Source organism: Zingiber officinale, chromosome 9B, assembly GCF_018446385.1.
Source record: "Zingiber officinale cultivar Zhangliang chromosome 9B, Zo_v1.1, whole genome shotgun sequence".
Taxonomy (NCBI): Eukaryota; Viridiplantae; Streptophyta; class Magnoliopsida; order Zingiberales; family Zingiberaceae; genus Zingiber; species Zingiber officinale.
Genome location: NC_056003.1, coordinates 11611660 through 11633734, shown reverse-complemented (window position 1 = coordinate 11633734; position 22075 = coordinate 11611660). Strand labels below are relative to the sequence as shown.

Below are 22075 nucleotides of genomic sequence, written 5' to 3'. Positions count from 1 at the left end.
ACAATAAGTCGATGTGGATTTTGGAGTCTAGTTTGGTGGTTGCGGGTATTTTAGTTAGTGACTTTGTTGGTTGATCCGACGGTAAAAATCCGGAACCCCATAAGAAGGAGTCAACTCTGAGAGGAGGTCAAAGGGTCCAGTGGCTCGCCGGAAAAGGGCGAGCCGACCAGACTCAGAAGAAAGGGAAATTTGATAGTAAAAGGCACCCTGGCAGGGACCAGGGTTCCGACGCTCAAATAAAGCAGTGCGTAATGACCGAGCGGAAGGAGGTGCCGCCCGGACGGCGCAAAGAATCAAGGCCGTCCGGACGACGTTCATCGTCCGCCCGGCGGGCCGGACACCCCAGTCAGACGGTGGGTAAAAGACGGGGACATCTTCTGACAGCCGTCAAGTCGTATGGCTATGCCATACTTCTAGTCTGACAACGGGTGGTCCTGCCGTCCCATCAAAGAACATGCTCGGACTGTGGCAGCATGGTGTCAGGTAAGCTCTCTGACAAGTGCATACCGTGGTATGGGTTGCTGACACGTACGCACCTCGGCGGGCGTGCATCAGTTACTTCTCCGTCCTATATAAAGAGGCTATTACTTCGCCAAAGGGACGCATGATACAAATTTGGCAGCCACTTTCTCCATCACTTACCTGACTTGAGCGTCGGAGGGTCGTCGCCGGGAACCCCTTCCCGGCTAGACTTTCGTGCAGGATCGCCGGAGCTTCGTTTGACCAGCCGAAGATTCACCCCATCGACTAGGAGCGTGCCGCGTGCCCAGTGTCCGTTGGCTCCTGGTTCGGACAGGATCAAATTGGCGCCGTCTGTGGGAACGCTCCTGCATCCGACTGGAAACAATGGACGAAGCTGGACGACAACATACGGTGGCGCTTTCGACGGAAGAACTCGAAGCTCTGGTCGAGATAAGGGCCGCCAAACTTGTGGAACAAAAACAGAAAGCAGCAGCCGAGCGGCCTGAGCAACAAGCAACATCTGCGTCAGGTGGCCGAGCGGAAGCACCTCCAGCCACCGTCGCATTCCATTGAGTCTTGTTTCGCACCTCTGAAGCCGTACCAGCTCGAAGAGATAGAGGATCTTCCTCAGATGAAATGCCAAGGCGGGATGACAGGAAGGGGAAAGCTCCCCGAGAGGACTCCTCCCCCGAGCGGATCAATCGCCAATTTTCGGAGGCTATCCTACGAGACCCTCTGCCCAAGCACTACGTGCCTCCGACGATCAGCGAATACAATGGAACAACAGACCCGGATGATCATCTGGGTAAGTTCGATAATACAGCCACGCTCCATCAGTACACAGATGGAGTAAAGTGTAGAGTCTTCCTTACCACCCTCTCGGGATCGGCTCAACGGTGGTTCCGGAGGTTGCCGGACGGATCCGTCACCAGCTTCAAGGACTTCCGAACGGCCTTCCTCCACCACTTCGCCAGTAGTCGGCGTTATCAAAAGATAAGTGTCAGCTTGTTCGCCATCAAGCAAGAGCCGAGAGAATCGCTTCGAGCTTACATTCAGCGATTCAACCAAGTGGCGATGGATATCCCCACGGCCACATCGGAGACAATGATGAATGCCTTCACGCAAGGCCTTGTGGATGGGGACTTCTTCCGGTCGCTCATCCGAAAGCCGCCCCGAGATTATGATCACATGCTACATCGGGCCAACGAATATATAAATGTGGAAGAAGCGCAAGCCGCTCGGAAAAAGGAAGCTCCAGCCGAGCGGGCACCTGTTCATGCTGAGCGGAAACAGCACGCCGCTCAGCAGCCACCCAGAGGACCGAGGGCCGAAGCAATTCGATCCCCTCACGCCAGATTGCACGTACAAGAAGTGGCTGCCTCTCGGCCCAAGCCAAAGAAGAGGTGGACCCCTATGTTCTGCTCCTTCCACCAGTCGGATACGCACAACACGAGGGACTGTCGAAGTTTTCCCCTCGTGGCTAATCCCGTTCCTAGGAAAGCCGAACGACGGTCGTCTCCCACCGACAGGAGACAAAGGACCCATGACGCTGACCGGACCCGCGTCGAGAGGCGACATCACCAGACGCCCGATCGGCACCGATCCCCAAGGCAGGAAAATCGCCGGGCTTCCAGAGAACGGTCCCGACCGTCCACTCGGGAGGAGGAAAATAGGAGCAATACTTCCCGGGGCGAGATCAACGTTATTGCTGGTGGCCCGACCGGAGGAGACTCCAATCGAGCCCGAAAGGCGGGCGTCCGGCAGCTGCAGATCCACGCGGTCGGCTGCAGCCAAGAGCGGGCAAGTGGACCGGAAATCACTTTCGGACCCGGGGACTTAGAAGGAGTAGAAGTGCCCCACGACGACGCGCTGCTCATTAAAGCGGTAATAGCAAATTACACCATTCACCGCATATTTGTTGACACAGGGAGCTCGGTCAACATCATATTTAAGAAGGCGTTCGATCAGCTGCAAATTGATCGAGCCGAGCTGCTGCCCATGACGACCCCGCTCTACGGGTTTACGGGCAACGAAGTACAGCCGCTCTCTGGGAGAGGAGCCGCTCAGAGGACCAGGACAATAAACTTCGTGGTGGTCGACTCTCCATCGTCCTACAACGTCATTTTGGGACGACCGGCGCTCAGTGAATTCCGAGCGGTCGTCTCAACCTTCCACCAGAAGATGAAGTTCCCCGTCGAAGACAAGGTGGGAGAGGTACGGGGAGACCAGTTAGCAGCTCGGCGGTGTTACATAGAGATGGTCCGAGCGGAATCCAACTCCACTAGGAAGGCGCCTCGAATCGAGGTAAATGCTATCACTGAAAAGCCACCCGCCTTAATTTATGAGGAAAAAGAGGAGGTGCAGATTCATCCGACCCGATCGGAGGCCACGACTTTTGTTGCCTCTGATCTGGAGGAGAAGCAGAAGGAGGAGCTGATCCAATGCCTCCGACGAAATCATGATGTGTTCGTCTGGTCGACACATGAATTGCCCGGAATTTCGCCGGGCATAGCGCAGCATGAGTTGCACGTCCGACCGGACGCTCGGCCAGTGAAGCAGAGAAAAAGGGATTTCAGTGCCGAGCAGAATGCAATCATCCGGGCGGAAGTAGAGAAACTTCTGGAGGCCGGCCACATACGAGAAGTGCAGTTCCCGAGCTGGCTGGCTAACGTGGTATTAGTCTCCAAGCCGGGCGGCAAGTGGAGGGTCTGCATCGACTTTCGGGACTTAAACAAAGCATGCCCCAAAGATTTTTATCCCTTGCCCCGGATAGATCAGCTGGTGGACTCTACAGCCGGTTGTAAATTAATTTGCATGCTTGACGCCTACCAGGGATATCACCAAGTGCCGCTCGCCCGGGAAGATCAAGAAAAAGTAAGCTTCGTAACGGCCGACGGCACTTATTGCTACAACGTGATGCCGTTCGGATTGAAGAATGCCGGGGCTACCTATCAACGCTTGATGAACAAGGTATTCCGGGAGCAGATCGGGCGGAATCTGGAAGTTTATGTAGACGACATTCTTATTAAATCCGTCCGAGCGGCAGATCTCTTCAAGGACATGGAAGAAACCTTCCGAACGCTGCGCAAATATGGAGTCAAGCTAAATCCCCAGAAGTGCCTGTTTGGAGCAAAAGGAGGGCGTTTCTTGGGATATATAGTGACTGAGCGAGGAATTGAAGCCAACCCCAGCAAGGTGAAAGCTCTGCAAGACATGCTTCCTCCTAGAAACACAAGGGAAGTGCAACGGTTGACCGGTCGGATAACTGCTTTGTCCAGATTTATCTCCAAAATCGCCGACCGAAGCCTGCCATTCTTCAAGATCCTGCGCAAGGCTACTAAGTTCCAATGGGATGAAGAGTGTGACCGAGCATTTGAAGAGTTGAAAACATATCTAAATTCTCTGCCTGTACTGGCCAAGCCGATCGTGGGTGAGTCACTGTATATGTATCTGTCGTCAACTGAGCATGCTGTAGGCTCAGCACTTGTGAGGGCGAGCGGCGAAGAGCAGCCGGTGTATTTTCTAAGCCACATTTTAAAAGATGCTGAATCTCGTTACACCGGGCTCGAGAAGTTGGCCTTTGCTTTGGTTCTAGCCGCTCGGCGCCTTCGACCGTATTTCTTGGCTCACACCATCATTGTCCGGACGAACAGTCCACTCGGAAGAGTGCTGTTGAATCCAGAAGCATCCGGACGGCTTATCAAGTGGACGACAGAATTAAGTGAATTTGACATCCAATATCAGCCTCGCTCGGCTATTAAAGCCCAATCCTTGGCTGATTTTGTGACCGAAGTGCAAAGGCCAGAGCCGGAAGCTATGTGGAGAATATATGTGGATGGATCCTCCACTCGGCTCGGAAGTGGGATCGGAATATTACTACTCTCACCTCAGGAAGAAAAGATGCACCTATCCGTCCGGCTAGATTACAAAGCTACCAACAATGAAGCAGAGTATGAGGCCCTCATAGCCGGATTGCAGGCAGCACGGCATGTGGGAGCCGGTCGGGTAACACTTCATTCGGATTCACAGTTGGCCGCTCAGCAACTTTCCGGCACCTTTGAAATCAACTGTGTTCGGCTTAAACTCTACGCTGAGGCCTTTGAAAAACTCAAAGCTACTTTCCGAGAGGTGCTTATTCAGAAGATTCCCCGAATGGAGAACCAGGCGGCCGATGAGTTAGCCAAACTCGCGAGCTCAATAACGCCGGTCGCCATTCAGCAACCAATTGAAAAAACGCTGCTGGTGGCGCATGTCGACCAGATGCAAGGCCTCGCGTTTCCAAATGACTGGAGGACACCTATTATAGAATTCCTCCGTTCGGGCACCACACCATCCGATGAATATGCAGCCCGGCTCCTCAGAAGAAGAACCGGTCGGTTTACACTAATCGGAGATCAGCTTTATAAGAAAGCTTTCTCGCGCCCTTTGCTGAAATGTGTAAGCTCGGAGGACTCAGCTTACATCCTCCAGGAAGTACATCAAGGATCATGCGGGGGTCATCCGGGCGGACGCTCGTTGGCCAAGAAAATCCTCTTGGCCGGATACTTTTGGCCAACTTTACAAACAGATGCCGCTCGGACAGTATCTACATGCCTTTCATGCCAGAAGTATCACAACTTCTCCCACCGACCGGCAGAGGAGATGAAGGCATCAACCATCTCATGTCCATTCGATCAATGAGGAATGGATATTGTGGGTCCATTTCCGATGGCGACCGGGCAGAGGAAATTTTTACTAGTGGCGGTAGACTATTTCTCCAAATGGGTGGAGGCCGAGCCGCTGACAAAGATCACTGAACAAATGGTTAAAAAATTCATCTGGCAACACATCATTTGTCGGTTCGGCATCCCTCGCCGACTAGTGTCCGACAACGGGCGGCAGTTCACAGGGAAGATGTTAGAGGATTGGTGCAAAAGCTACGGCATTGAGCAACATTTCACGTCCGTGGCCTATCCTCAGAGCAACGGTCAAGCTGAAGTCGCCAACCGGGAAATTCTCCGATTTGGGAGGGAGTTGGCCGGATGAAGTGCCGAGCGTCTTGTGGGCCATCCGAACGACGCCAAAAGAAGGGACAGGAGTCACACCGTTCCATTTGGTATATGGCGGTGAGGCTGTCATCCCGGTTGAAGTCGGCGTTGAGTCAGCCCGAATCCAGAGCTACGATGATGACAACGCCGAACGAAGAAACATGGAGCTGGACTTGGTAGAAGAAGAGAGGGCAAAGGCGTCCGTTCGGCTGATGGCATACCGTCAGCGGATGAAGCAAAACTACAACCGGCGCGTCATTCCCAGATCGTTCCAGGTCGGCGATCTTGTCTGGAAGAAAGTCAAGCCGGTCGGCGACGTCGGCAAACTTGAAGCTCCGTGGGCAGGTCCCTTCAAAATCATCGAGAAGCTCCGCTCGGGTGCGTATTATTTGGAAGATGAGGAAGGTCGCCAGCTAGATAGGCCGTGGAGCGCGAACCACCTCCAGCCTTACCGGGCAGGGTGAAAGGTGTGCCTATGTAAATCATCTTGTGTACTTTTTTCGACTAAATACTTGAAATGCAGAGATGAAAAGTCAAAAAAGCGAATATAAGGCATTATCGTCGTAACCCGAAGACCCCAGGCCGTTCGGCCGGGCTGCGTATAGAATATAAGCAGCGTTCGAAATCGAAGACCCCGAGCTGTTCGGCCGGGCTGCATACTAGTGTGGCAGGAAGGAAACCAAAACCCTGCGCTGTTCAGGATGATAGAGGGAGGTTATTGCCTGGAGCGAAGGCCTGAGCCGCTCGGCCAGGTATATTTTAGCCGAGACTACCTCGGGGAGGATTATATACAAGCCAAGCGCTCGATGTGAAGGCTCGAGCCGGTCGGCCGGGTATATGGCTTTCCAAGCCAAGCGCTAGACGATGAAGGCCGAGCCGTTCGGCCGGGTGTGTAGTCTCACTTGAGAACCGACGAGCCCCGTCGTTAAAAATCCAGAGCCGCGCCGACCGGCTATAAATATCTGCGCCGTCGAGCTCCGACGATAAATATCGAGAGACGAGCCGGCGTCTATAAATAATCCGAGCGGACGAACCGACGAGCCCCGTCGTTAAAAATCGAGAGCCGCGCCGACCGGCTATAAATATCCGCGCCGTCGAGCTCCGACGATAAATATCGAGAGACGAGCCGGCGTCTATAAATAATCCGAGCGGATGAACCGACGAGCCCCGTCGTTAAAATCGAGAGCCGACCGGCTATAAATATCCGCGTCGAGCTCCGACGATAAATATCGAGAGAGGAGCCGGCATAAATAATCCAAGCGGACGAACCGACGAGCCCGTCGTTAAAAATCGAGTCGCCCGGCTATAAATATCCGCGCCGTCGAGCTCCGACGATAAATATCGAGAGACGAGCCGGCGTCTATAAATAATCCGAGCGGACGAACCGACGAGCCCCGTCGTTAAAAATCGAGAGTCGCGCCGACCGGCTATAAATATCCGCGCCGTCGAGCTCCGACGATAAATATCGAGAGACGAGCCGGCGTCTATAAATAATCCGAGCGGACGAACCGACGAGCCCCGTCGTTAAAAATCGAGAGCCGCGCCGACCGGCTATAAATATCCGCGCCGTCGAGCTCCGACGATAAATATCGAGGGACGAGCCGGCGTCTATAAACGTCCAAGCGGGAGGCCTTGCGAAAATCCAGCAAAAACCCCTTTGAGTCATTACATAGATAAGCGGGGCCGAACGACGGGAATTCAAAAAAGTCATTACATAGATAAGCGGGGCCGAACGGCGGGAATTCAAAAAAGTTTACAGAAACGCGCCTCACACATCAAAATCAAAAAGAGCGTCGGGGATGGCGTCCATCACGCTCGCCAGATCCTCGGGGGGGATGGTCAGCTCGGCAGACAGGTGACCTTTGGTCTTCAGATAGCCCACCGCCGCCTTGATTGCCTCCTCGAACGTGAGGGATATCTTATCGGTAAACTTCTCTCCGAAGTCTTCCGAGCGGAGGAACGCCTTCCTCACTTCGTCCGAGCGGGCCGACTCCCCCTCTTGATATTCCTTGAGCGCGGCATGGGCAGCGTCGCTAGCAGCTTGGAGATCCTTCAAGTCTCCATCGAATCTTTGGAGATCAGCCGAGCGGCTCTCTTTTTCGGTGGCCAGCAGAGCATCCAGGTTGCGTTGCTCCAGCCCCCGGATCTCCACCTTCATGTGGTCCATGTCGTTGATGGCCTGTTGCTTCCGAGTGGTCGCCGTCTGGATCTCCTTGTCTCGCTGCTTAATCATTGTTTCAAGCCGAACGACCTTGCTCGCCAGATCAGTGGCTCGTTTTCGTTCGGCTTCTAGCGATTTCTTGGCCTTCTCCATAGCGGCCATCGACTGCCTGGCGTCCCCAGCTGTTTTTTGTTTCTTCAGTTCCTCCTCCAGCTCGGCCAACCGATCGCTAATGGCGATCTGCTCCACCCAGTTCTACTAGCAAACACGAACAGGGTAAAAACTTCAAATAAGAGAGAGAAGGGGGGGAAGGGCTATACCCCGGTGGCTGATTGAAGGTTGCTATCGCCGAGCTGCCCGGGAGTCAACTTAGCTATCCGACTCCGAGCATCTATCCAAGCTTGTGCGAGAGGGCCCGTCAGGGTGATCATCTGCTCAGGAAACACCGGCCGATCGGCGGCAGCCATGTACGCCTCTGAGGGAAGGCGCAGAATGATTTTTAGTAAATTCTGGCCGCTCGGCCCGCTCTGAGATGGCCCGCCAGCAGAAGAGGTGGGTAGCTCGCCTAAACGCCTGAGACGTCGTCGAGTCCTCGAAGGGCTGGACGGCGGCACTTCCAAGCTGGCCCTCGGAGAATCCTGAGGGGTCAGGGTACTCTCGAGGGAAACTGTGCCGGACAGCACCGGCGCATCTGCACCCCGCTCAGGTTGTGGCTCATCAAGTGTAGAGGCAGGTGCGGATTCCGGTCGCCGACGTTTCCGAGTACGCAGCGGCACATCATCGGCCGAACGACCCTCCACTTCAGCTTCACTCGCAGGTTCTATATTGCCCGTGGCCTCATCAGGAGGGGCAGGGGCGTCCGGGGCTTCTGGGACCGTTGGCGGCCCCTCACCTTCTTCGCCGGCCGGATCAGCCGGAGCAAGGCCCCGTTCGGCGGCCTCCTTGCTCGTCACCGCCTCAATCCGAGCGGCCTTCAATTTGACCTTCTCGGTGGCTCTGGCCCGCCACATGACCTCAGCTGCAGAAGCAGAGAATAAATTAGTTAGAACAAAATAAAGGGGAAGATAGGGGAGCTTACTCATGCTACAAGGCAGATCGGCTGGTGTAGAAGACAAGCCGAATATATGCATTACTCCTGGGAGAAGCATCTTGTCAATGTGATAGCGCTGACCGACTAGCTGTTCGGCTGCATGGAGATAGTCTGCGTCACCTCTAAACTTGCCGAGCTCCGGTTGCGCAGGCATAGCCGTCTGCCACTTGGTGCGGAAAGTGGGCCGCTCGGGAAAGCGTATATAAAAAAAATGCTCCTTCCAGTGTTTGTTGGAGCTCGGCATATTATCGAAAAGGACGAAGCCTATCCTAGATTGGAAAACAAAGGTGCCCCACTCGGCTTGCTTGGGATAGTAGAAGTAGTGGAAGATTTTTGGGGTTAAGGGAATGCCGTTCAGTTTGAACAAAACTACCACTCCGCTCAGCAACCTAATAGAATTGGGAACTACTTGGCCGAGCGGAATGTGGAAATAGTTGCAAACTTCTAAGAAAAACTTATGAGGAGGAAAACGTAGTCCGGCCAGGAATTGATCCCGGAAGAAGACAACAGTGCCGGGCGGAGGATCGTTAGGCCGATCGGAAGGCGTGGCTAACACTATTTCGTGGTCGATCGGTAGGTCATATGCTCGAGTGAGGCGCATGGCGTCTTCCTCGTCGAACCGACTTTCCATGTTCGAGTACCAAAGACCCGGAGCACCGCCGGTCGGCTGCGAGGTACTGGTCATGATCGAAAGGCCAGAACGCGGGATAGAAGAGGATGGTTCAAGCAATGGAAGAAAATCGGCTGAAAAGGATGATTAACAGAAAGAAGAATGCGTCTGAAGCGAGAAAAAGGCTCTTACAAGCGAGGAAGATGACCGGAAGAAGCCGTGTGATCGTCGGAAAGTCTGAGAACAAGGTCGCCGGCGAGAGGGGGAATGACAGGAGTCTGGAAACGAAGAAGACGAAATGCGGCGGAAACGAAGTCAAGGATCTTATATCGCCGCCCGGAAACGATCTCCACCGTCCGATCCAGGTCGTCGATATCGAGGTTGTCATCGGATCGTCCGTTTCAAACGGCGGCTGTCCCATCGGAAGTGACGCAACCGCCATACTCTGACAAATGCACGGTCGCCACGTGTCAGCCGGTTACTAGCCGCATTTAATGAGCTCCCCTTACCTTGCGCAGAGCACGTGATGGGTAGTGTGGGAGAACAACGGACATCGATTCCCAGAAAGTACAAGGCATGGACAAAGTATCGCCGGACAGACAGATATCGCCGCACGGATGAGCATCTTTATGCCTGGCCGAGCGGCCTAAGGCAATGATCATTGTTCGACAGATCGGCAGTCCAGTCAGTCGGACTTTGCCTCCTTCGACTAGACTCGAGAGGAAGGCAAGTGATCCGGCGGTAAAAATCCGGAACCCCATAAGAAGGAGTCAACGCTGAGAGGAGGTCAAAGGGTCCAGTGGCTCGCCGGAAAAGGGCGAGCCGACCGGACTCAGAAGAAAGGGAAATTTGATAGTAAAAGGCACCCTGGCAGGGACCAGGGTTCCGACGCTCAAATAAAGCAGTGCGTAATGACCGAGCGGAAGGAGGTGCCGCCCGGACGGCGCAAAGAATCAAGGCCGTCGGAACGACGTTCATCGTCCGCCCGGCGGGCCGGACACCCCAGTCAGACGGTGGGTAAAAGACGGGGACATCTTCTGACAGCCGTCAAGTCGTATGGCTATGTCATACTTCTAGTCTGACAACGGGTGGTCCTGTCGTCCCATTAAAGAACATGCTCGGACTGTGGCAGCATGGTGTCAGGTAAGCTCTCTGACAAGTGCATACCGTGGTATGGGTTGCTGACACGTACGCACCTCGGCGGGCGTGCATCAGTTCCTTCTCCGTCCTATATAAAGAGGCTATTACTTCGCCAAAGGGACGCATGATACAAATTTGGCAGCCACTTTCTCCATCACTTACCTGACTTGAGCGTCGGAGGGTCGTCGCCGGGAACCCCTTCCCGGCTAGACTTTCGTGCAGGATCGCCGGAGCTTCGTTCGACCAGCCGAAGATTCACCCCATCGACTAGGAGCGTGCCGCGTGCCCAGTGTCCGTTGGCTCCTGGTTCGGACAGGATCATTGGTCTTACATTCGTATTATTTTATGATTTTTCGCTACGTTTACTTTCAGCCGTGTGGGCTGTTATTATACTGCGTGGTTGTGTGTTACTTTTAGCCGTGTGGGCTTATTATACTGCGTGGTTATGCTTATATTCAGTCGTGTGGGCTATTGAATTTGTTATTATGTTATTTGTGTATGTATATTGCTTCATATTGTCACCAGTACAGGGGAGATACTGTCGAAATTTTGTCAGTAGGGACTCCTCTGGGGGCGTGACAGTAAATGAATTTTCTACAACTTATAATAATTTTTATACTCATTGGCAAAGCGGTTGGAGTGACGAGAATGTGTTGGAGAATGTACTGAATATGTGGAAAGCCAACAACAATAACAAATATTTTAAGTATATGCATGTGTGGAGGGTTCTCAAAGAATATGAGAAATATACTTCACAATCAGTTGCTCATTACTCTAACAAGAAGGCAAGGACATCCGAATCAGGGGGAGCATTTCAACATCAAATTCAAATACAAGTGTTGATTTAGATGACTCTGAAGTCTGCATCCGCCCGATAGGGCAAAAGGCAGTGAAGAGGAAGGGCAAATCTAAAACAGAGAGGGCAACACAATGGAATATAGCATCGACAAAGAATGACAAGATATTAAAGAATATCAAATACAAAAATAACTTTACGGGAAGTCGAGATCTTTCAGAAGAATTATTAAATTCTTATGAAGGATACTAGTGAGATGACAACAGGACAACTTTATTTACATAAGAAAATGGTGGGGGGGGGGGGGGAATAGAGACATGGCCTGGTGTAGATGAGTTTACGTTTTTTTTTATATATTATTATAATTTATATCTTTTTATTTGATGCACTGTAATATTTATGTATTTTTTAATTATTAATGTTATTTCATATTAGCAATTTATAAATTTAAATTTTATAAAAATTTAATGGTGTATATAGTGTAAAATATGAAGGAGAAATGAGAATTATATATAATGAAAAGTGTGAGACTCATACAGGAATTGTTGAGAGGTTTTTTGATAGTGGAAAAAGGTGTGTGGTTTTTAACTTTTGATGTAGCGCAGACATGATAACTAAGGAGCTCTCAATGGACGATGATAACTAAGGAGCTCTCAATGGACGCTAATCACTGTGGATGCTCTTATGGACTTCCATTAAATATGTCCACGTGGATAGTTCAGTGAGATAACACTAAAATCATATGAAGGGAAGTAGAGATGCCAATCGAATTAAGCTAGTTGCGATCTTAACTGATTGGCCGGAGATAATTAAAATTAAATAAATAAATAATATTTTTATAAAATATTTATTTTTACAAAAAATCTTATATATTCTTTTTATTTCGGGATATTTTTAGATGTTTTTATTTTTTTAATTATTTTATAGCTTTTGGAAAAATCGGGAGGGCTTAAAGTGACAAGTCGGGCTTGACACAGTCCCTCACAAACCGGGCAAATCCGGCAGACTAAACAAAAGGGGCCAACTGGACCCAGGCCGTATCCGGCCCAGTTATCCAACTTCGAAACCCCTACTACTACACACTAAACTGCAATCACTTGTCCTATCGGGATGTATAATTGGTCAGTGCAGGATAGTATTATCATTATAAAATTTAGGATTAAATCTTCATTAGTAATCAGGTGTCAGTGCAGGATAGTATTATCATTATAAAATTTAGGATTAAATCTTCATTAGTAATCAGGTGTCTGTTCATTAGTAATCATGTGTCTGTACTTTTTCATGTGTTATTCAAGTGTCCAAAACTAATATTCACTTAGGTCGAATTACCTTTTTACCACCCAGGATCATTACTAATTTTATTCCCCTCCCATCCTTAGTATAATCTTACAACGATTAGCTATAAAATTATCCCATAATTTATCTCCTGTTTTTTATAATCTTACAACGGATTATAACGGTGTCTGGAGTGAACATAACTCAGGCACTACAATTTTATATGTTTTTAATTTTTATATTTAAAAAATTATCAAAGTGTAGAAGTATATTTGGGTTCTCACTCTTAGATGAGTGACTTTATTGCCGTACTTTGGATGATTATATTAATAATTAATGATATTTTTAGTATAACACATTAATTATGATTTAAATATTTCATCAAAATATATTCTAAGGGATTTTAGTTATATATATATATATCCTCTAGGATCAAACATCCTTTTTTTAATTTTACTATTCAAGATTAAAAATTTTTGACGTTCACAGTATATATTATATGTATTAGGGTTTAAGATTTTAAAATTTAGAGGTAAGATTATAATAGATTTAAACTAATAAGATTTTTCTCTAGGATTAAAGTTTCTCTTAGATTATAATGTTCAAGATAAATAATTATAGGTGTTAGATAATATATGTATTTGGGATGTTTTAAGAAATTTATGATTTTTAAAAATTAAAAACAAATAAAAAAACACAAGAGTCGAGCTTGGATCAAATCGATGCCCCGACTAAAAATTAAAAAAAAAATAATCCAAATACCTAGATTAATTCCAGCCATTAAAAATTTTTATCACGGACTATTTCACAATGAACGGTCGATTAGCATATCTTTTCATCTATCTATATATATAAATATAAATTAAATGTAATTTATTTGTTAAAATAGCTAATATTCATGAAACTGGCCATTAATATTTCATCCTAAAAGTACAAGGTTTCTTTCAGAGAATATCCTTGATCCGCTCTTATGATTAGAGGATTGTTCATGAGTGAAGATTGATGACTTCATCAGTAAAAAAAAATCATTAAATCCCCCCTATTGCACAAAGAAAAAACTTAATCCCCTCGCCCACGCATCGCTGCAGCGGTCAAGACACTGTGGAGCGCTAAAGGGAGTGCTGGCATTGAATTTAATGGAAAAAATTTGAACCGGACGATCGTTGGGAAAAAGTATATAGTACTGATTTAGCCTTGGGCGGTCTTATCAGAGGATGAAGACTATGGATCACTGCCGATAATTGGCTGCAACACTTTCATGATTTATCCCGGGAAATGGCGAAACATGCTGCAATTCCGTGATTTATTGCGAGAACCGATGAAAAAGAAATCGGACCGTAAAATTGGTCAAGGAAGATGTTGAATAAGAAACCAAGACGAGCTTCAATCTTATCCTCATTAAGCAGGACGAAACCTCTCTGCTCTAAGATTAATCAATTAAAAACAACAACTAATCCAGTAGTGACAGTCAAATCTGTCAGCGTTGCTTGAAACTTTGGCCAAAAGATTGCCAATTTTTTCTACTTTTGTTGTTAAATTCAACGTAACCTGCAACTGCATTTTCTCAGAAATTTCAAAAGTTGTTTGCCTATCAATTCTTTCATTTTCAGTTGTTTCACCGGACTCACTTCAGCTGCAAATAGATAAGGAAGATTGTCAATGGCAGCTTTAATGCGTGAACAAGTAGGCATCGAGTCTGAAAGCTTTTATTCCTTTACTATCATGAAACATAAACTCTCGTGACTTCATGATCACTGTAAGTTATTCTCCACTTTGAGGAGTTTGTACACTTCTCAAAGGTTAGGTATACTTGCCAAATGACAAAAGAAGAAGAAGAAGCAAGAAAAAGCAGGTCACAGGTTGTCAATGGAAGAAAGCAGCTATTTAGGAGTAAGTGGAATTGTGAATCAGATTCGTCTTCTGTGCTGTCAAGAACAGTAAAATTGCGAGGAAATCTCATGGAAATTCACAAGAAAATTAAACAATTGACAAGTAGATAAGTATTGGATGAGATAAAAATGAGTTTTTTTTGTGGAAGAAAAGGTAGCGAAATCTTGCAGGAATCATCCATCCCATGCTTGATCGATTAGGCTGTAGATTGCCCAATAGGGAGATGGCAGGAAGGAAGTTGCAGAAACAAATTTGTACAATTCAATCATTGATTGATTCTCATACCACGAAACGAGGAGCTAGCATCTCTCAGGAAGAAGAGGCGGCGGCGGAAGCAGCGGGTGCCGTCGGCGATGTCACCGGGAAGAGCGGCAGCAGCGTCGGTGGCGCCGCGTCCCTCGGCGTGGTCCTAGGAGAAGGGTGCAGGTAGAATCCCTTCTCGGCGATGGCCCGCTCTTCGGCCGAGATTGCGGCCGCCGGTGACGGATTCGGCTGCGGCGACCGGTTGAACGGATCAGGGATCAACGGAGTGACGGGGCTGAGGGTCAACGACGGCAGGTCGAGCACGCTGGGGGAAAGGATCTCCGGCTGCCTGCGCGGGGAGAACGCGGCGCCGAGGGGGGAACTAGAGTAAGGCCCCGCGAAGCTGGGGATCATCGGGCTTATCATTTTCAGATTCTTGAGGCTCCCGCGGCGCTCGTAGAGCTTGAACGCCGGCTTCTTCGGCCCCGTCGCCATGGCTGCAACCGAGACCCCGTTCTTTGCGGGAAGCGGAGGAGGCGCCGAGTGATGGTGGTGCTTGGCGGCGGTTTCGGAGGAGCCGGTGAGCATCTGGACGGCCTGCTTGAAGTATCCGGCGTCGGCCTGGATAAAGGTGGTGACGAAAGCGCTGTCATCCACAGACTTTGGCACTGATTTGGGAATGATCAATGACGGAACCGCCGCCGCCGCCGCTCCATTTCTACTGCTGCTGCTGCTGGCGGAGGAGATCGGGGACTGGGTCTTCTCCTTCTCCATTGATGGATAAAAATCCATTTTTTAGGGTTGGAGAAGCGGGAGAGGAAGAGGAGGAAAGGAGAGAGCTTGAAGTATGCTTCTTCCTCTGGCTCTTTAATGTATAATCGTCCCAGTGTCGGTCTCATAGATATGGAGAGAGGTATATATATGTACACAGACATTAGGCATATGGTAAGTTAAATCTTATGTCGTCAGTTCTTGAGAATTAACTCTGATTATTATGATAGAGATGTCATAGACCTATCGTTTGTTCTACACCTTGGGGTTGCTTTATTCTTGTGTGAGAGTCAAATTTGGCCAATTCACAAAAGGGAATAGGCTCTTGGATCTGCTTGGTCAAGTTATGGTTGCAAACGAATCGAGCTGGCTTGTGAGCTTTTTGAGTCAGTTCGAAAAATATTTGATTTGTATTCGAATTTATCGAATCGAGCCGAACTTGAACATGTTCAAACTCGAGTCTAAATTATATTGTTCGCGCCGCTCGCGAGCTGTTAGCGAGCCTTAATATTTATTAATATAAGTTAAATATATATTAAATAAATAAATTTTGAGCCTTTCGAACCTATTTTTGAGCAATAATTCGAATAGTTCGTGAACATATTCGAATATTTCGAGTCGAACTTGAACCCGAGCCCTAATTCGAATCGAACTCGAACCAAATATTTTAAATTTTTTGAGCTTCGAATCAAGCTCAAACTCGAATATATATATTTCGACCCGAATTCGAACTTTAAATTTTTTTACATATTCAACTCAATTCGATTTGTTTGCACCCTAGATCAGGTCAATCAAGTTAATCGATTAATTTTAAGAGAGCAGCGTCTCTAAAATTTTAAATAAAAATCTTTTTTTTAATATTAAAATATTATTTAATTTAAGGGAGAGGATAAATAAAGAGGATAAATTAGATAATAAAAATAAATATTATAAGAGAAAATAAAAATAAAAATAATGAAAGATAGAAGAAAACAATAAAAAAAAATTAAGATAAAATTTTTTTAGAAAAATATAAATAGATTATATTAATGATCTCCTTAGTGTTGACCTTATGAATATGGAGAGGTGTAAATATAGATATACAAACATTAGATAGATGATAGGGTAAATTTTAAGTCGTTAGTTGTTGAGAATTGACCCTTGATTATTATGTCAGAAATGTCATGCGTCCATTGTATGAGTTATGTTCTAGGGGCAGATAATAAAATCTTAGAGTAGCTGATGTAGTGGGTAGAAAAAGTGATGTCTAAATTTAATAAAATAGATGATTTATTTTAGATTCGAGAAATATTATAGAGAAATTGATATGAATATTTTTATAAATGACGTCTTTGGAAAACTAAGCATAAGTGACACGTCATTTCTTTTGACATCGGCTCGTAATCATTATGGTAAAGATAATTAAATTCATTTGAGATGTTTTATATAGTCCATTTTTAGATCATATAATGAAAAATTAAATTGCGAGGACTTTGAAATTGATCTGGTGTTATTTTTTTTGGCTTGAACCGAGCCGATTTCATATGGTTTTGGATTTTGTAACACATAGGAGACCAGGAGAGATGGTGCAGATGACGATTGTCTGAACCATGATGCATTGTGGCAGTTTGGTCGATGTTTTAACATTTTTTTAAATTCAATACGATTCTGATAAAACATGATGAGACAAGATGAAATGACTTTGATTTGAAATTGTCTATAAAACATGATGCAGAATGTTTCGTCCATCATCTGTTGCTTGTTAAAAATTAATTTCATATTTTTTATTACATTATATAATTATTTTTAGTTATCTGTTACAATTTATCCAAATGACAGAAATTAATGAATGCTCACTTTAAAAGAATATTCAAAAAGTTTAACTTAATTTTTATTTTTATCTATAATACTCCTATATACCCCATCTTAGAGCTCTTGTGACTAAAATTATACTATGCTAGAACTAGGGGTGATAATTTTTGATCCGACACGAAAATACGATCCGAATCGAATACGAAAAAATCATGTTAGAATTGGGTAGTTTCAGATTCGGGTCAAAATTGGATCGACCCAATTGACCCAATTAATAAACAGGTCGGGTTCGGGTCAACCTGAAATGACCCAATTACAATCCACGAACCCGTTTATAAATAATTATAAATTTAAACTAAAATTACAAATTTTAAAAAGTTAAAACTATAAATATAGAGATATGCTATTGATTGTAATATTACCATGGCTTATCATTTATGATATGGATTTTCAATTTGTGTAGATAAATATTATTTTTAATTTAATATACAAAATTTCTTTAATGATATCATGTTCAGGTCAAACGGGTTAAACGGGTCGGATTTGGGTCAGGTGCAAATAAATAGATCAGGTTCAGGTTGAATAGTTTGACCCGAATTAATAATCAGGTCAGGTTCATGTTATCATTTGCCAATCCGCCAACCCGTTAACTTGAACCCGAACCGAATTGCCACCACTAGCTAGAACTATTTTCGTCAAAATTACTCTACTTAAAGTTGTTTTGATCAAACTGCTCTGAACTAATTTGAGAAAAAGCAGCTCTAAAGTGATGTTATTGAATATAATTTTATAGTGGAGCAAAGGATATTTTAGATAGAAAATTATATATATATATATATATATATATATATATATATATATATATATATATATATATATATATTTTGATAATTTTAAAAAGAGAAGTGCCTTTTAATAATATTAACTTTAAAAAAAAAGTACTCCTGATTTCCTGCCTATCCGAATTGATCATTATTCCATCTTCTATGACAAGTTTTATCAACTTTGTGGAAGGAGACTGTGGCACGCACTTGCTGAATGAACAATCAAGACAGAGACGACTCCAATGAGCCATTTAAGACTCATTTACTGCATTATAAGTCAACCTTTATGGTGTTTCTGATGAGTAATGACCTAATTTTTGGTGCACTGTTTTATGGCAATTGCCAGCAAACTACTTGTTCATTTGAACGGACAACAATTGCTGGTTCATTTGTCTGGTTAAATTCTACAAAACAGGAGATTTTCTTATCAAATGTTCATTATGAACACTCTTGAACTTTTTCCCTAATCCAAAGAGAAGAGAGATCTCTTATAATTACTGCAGAATATCAAACTCTCATCCATCTATCATCGCTCCAAGAAGCCAGTCAACCAGAGTACATAGTCCCGGAAGTCACAGAGGTCGCGGCCTTTCAGCGTTTGTCCCCGCCCAGAGCACACCGACATTGCTGCCCTCCCTTCCATCCCCCGCCGTCTACACACCTCCTCAACAATGTGGAGGCACCCACCTCTTCTCCTTCTCTTCATTGCTAGTGTTTGTGATGTCCTTGGGTGCACCAGGGAAGGAAGACCAAAACCAATCTGCGACCACCACATTGGTCCGGCGGTCATCGTCCGGCCACATCACCTCTGATTCATTTAACTCCTCCATATCTAAATTGCTTCTTTAATTTGAGTAGCAGAGGAGGTGATATATTTATAGGGCAGAGCAAGCAGAGTGATATGGCATGATTAATGTTATTATTACTTCCTTTATGATTCTAAACTAATAAAGATGCAACAATGGCTAATCCTATCAGGCATTGACAAGATTGGATATGAAAGTCTTCATTAATGGTCAGTTTGACAGGCACTTACCAATTAAATTGCTCAGTAATCCAGTCAATGGCCATAGCAAACTTCCAAAACACTTATTCGACTTTTAAAACATCAATTTGGAGAACTGATTCAGACTATATGAGTTGATTTCAAAAGCAATAATTCAAAAGCAACCATAGATTGTAGGTCATATACCTGGAAATTAAGTTCATAGTCAAGCAACAAAACTTTGCGCAAGAAACAGTGCAGAGAACAGCTAAGCATGAGGGCAAGAGATTCGAAGAATGTTCATATATATTTGTTCTATCATTTCCGGGCCTTCCGGCAATTTTGTGTTGTCTTCATGTAGATCATATGAAGATGGATGATCACTGAATGGCTGAGGATGCTTAGAAGTTAGGACTTAATCCAATAATTTCCTAGAAGACGATGTTATCTGTAAACAAATATTTTGAGCAATTACCTTTTTATTGTTCTTCTTGGCCAACAATTGTCACATACAGCCAGTCATATACTCCTATGACTAACAATTGAATCAATATTTTTATTCTATTTCTCACCATGCTATTTATATTGAAGAAATTTTATTTAGCAAATATGATTGTAGATTACGGATTGGGTTTTCACTTCTCAAATGACAAGTTTTTTCTGCTGATTTAGTTATCTAAGGTGTTCTCTATCCTTAAATGCAAGAAAAAGACAGACAGATTGTTGATCTGTCAGAATTTTGCCTTCTCTATTATGAGGTGTTTTTAAATACCACCTATACATTTTGCTCTCTAATTGAAGAATAAAAGAATAAGATTTGTCCTTAGTTGAACGTTTTGAGGTCATTCAATCTAATTCAATTGGGTTTTCAGTATCCTGTTTACTTTTATTCTTATTTTGTCCTCTTTCCAACTGTTTCCATACATTTCAAGTCTTAAGATGCTCTTTTTCCTTCTCAACACCTACTATTTCTCTTGGGGGACTGGATAAGATTTTTCAGGGTCATAAACTTCCATACAAAATAAAAGAAGAAACAAATTCTTCCTTAGTCAACTGGCGATCAAAAGGTCTCAGCAGCAATGCCCTTCAATAGTTGGTCACGAGGGCAACAAATTCACCAGGAATTGTAGATGTTCACTGATACATGGATTGCCACTATCAGATTGGTTGATGCCCATTGCATTGTACAATCAAAAAGTTGAATGTCCATAAATATTGAGATGGCATTATTGAATTATCAACATAAGCTCTCATTTTAGAATATCTGCTTGTCTCAAAAGAAAATCTACAAACCGTATACTTACTGTTGATTTGTTCATTTATTGTGACCCAAACAGATTTATAGATTGCAATTTTATAGCATTGTTATCGCCAAACAGATTTAGAAATTCAGTAACAAATAAGTATTTTGGGTAGAAGCATTGCAGAAAGTATTCAAAAGCTTATTGCAGTTCATTGTGGCCATTGGTCGAGCAGATTGTATGCATACTAAGAACCGTTTATGAGTGAAATGGAACGGAGGAGTTTACTTGGGATTTGGGGGCAGCTGGTAGACCTCCACTGGCTCCCACGATTCCAAGCTCTTGTCTTCCGTGTCCGTCCTGTAGAGCGCGAGCGCTGCGACCTCGAAGTTGATGCCGGTGATCTCCTTGTCCAGCTCTTCCACCCTCAACCGAGCCTTCTCCTTCACCTCGTCCGGCAGATCCGCGTACAAGAGACTCAAATGCGGCATATACGCTGCGATCCGAAGGGCAATCAGAAGTCCAACAATCTCCAGGAAGAGAACAAATTTTGAGTGAAATTGGTAAGCTTACGCGTTGAATTCTCGTATCTGAAGTGGATGCAGGAGTGGGATTTGGTCGCGACCACCTTGTCAATAGCAAACAAAAGAAGAAATCCAGTTAAGGTTTTGAGGTGGTATCTGAAGGGGGGAAAATGAGGGATTTGGATAGTAAGGGCGTGCCTCGGGGGTAGGGTCGACGAGGAGAAAGACGCACTGGTAGAAGAAGGTGCCGCGGGCGGCGGCGGAGACACGGGCAGGGTAACGAGAGAGAGCGGCGCAGGCGGATCGGAACCTGCAGAGGGCATCGTCGGGGGCGAGGGAGATGGCGCCGACGACGGTGATGTGGGGCTCGAACGCAGGGCCGCCGAACTCGGAGCGGAGGGCAGCCATGATGCGCTTGATCCGGTCCCTGACGTCATCCGGCGGAAGGGCCCACACGGAGTACACCTCCTTCGCCGCCTTGGTTGGATCTTCGGCCATCAGGGTGCCGACGGGTAGTAGGGGAAAAAGCGGAGGAAGCTGGCGATGCGGCGGTGGAGGAAAAGCAAGGTGGAGTCTGCTCGCCGGTGGCTGCGAGTGTATGCGAGCCAAATCGCAATGAATATTCGGGCCTCGAAACGGACCGAGAAGGACACAGGTCCAGGCCCACGTGCACATGAAACGTATGCGAGGAAAATCAAAAAGCTTCCTTGTTATATCTTTGTCAATAACATAACTTTTTTTTAAAAAATATAAAAATAATATCTTATCTTATCATATGGATATAATTGCTACAACAATATCAAAATAATTTCAAATAGGTTAAAATAATTTTAATAAAATTTAATACAAGTTTAATTAAGTTGATAAAGAAATACAGATTGGGAATAAATTTGAATATATATATTATGACTGGTCTGTAGATATATTATAATAATATCCATTAATAATATTTTTGAATTATATTCATCAATAAAATTCTTATTAAATTTATAAATAAATAAATAAAAACTTTTAGAACTAACAAATAAATTTAAAATATCAAATTATCAATCAATCAAAAAAGAATTAAAATATAAAATTTAAATAATCAAATATATTTGAATTAAAAGCTTGGTGATATCTAAATGAACCCTGCCATGTTGTCTAAAAACCTAAATCCAACTAGACAGTGAGTTTATAACAATTTAGCTTTAAGTATTTCACACACAAAAAAAAAAAAATCATTATAAAAAAGCTTTCTAACAT

General features: G+C 45.2%; 2 protein-coding genes across 2 annotated transcripts; both read right to left on the bottom strand.

Moving 5' to 3' along the window:
* Nucleotides 1-13750: 13750 nt before the first annotated feature.
* On the bottom strand, nt 13751-15705 carry LOC122024451 (VQ motif-containing protein 4-like). The gene is made up of 2 exons (XM_042583083.1): nt 14737-15705; nt 13751-14194 (listed from the first exon to the last, which is right to left on the bottom strand). The coding sequence occupies exon 1, from the start codon at nt 15484-15486 to the stop codon at nt 14761-14763; it is 726 nt and encodes a 241-aa protein (XP_042439017.1). The 5' UTR covers nt 15487-15705; the 3' UTR covers nt 13751-14194; nt 14737-14760.
* A 4678-nt stretch (nt 15706-20383) lies between these two features.
* On the bottom strand, nt 20384-21475 carry LOC122024452 (cyclic phosphodiesterase-like). Its single transcript, XM_042583084.1, has 3 exons — nt 21029-21475; nt 20880-20934; nt 20384-20802 (listed from the first exon to the last, which is right to left on the bottom strand). The coding sequence occupies exons 1-3, from the start codon at nt 21326-21328 to the stop codon at nt 20591-20593; spliced, it is 567 nt and encodes a 188-aa protein (XP_042439018.1). The 5' UTR covers nt 21329-21475; the 3' UTR covers nt 20384-20590.
* Nucleotides 21476-22075: the final 600 nt, after the last annotated feature.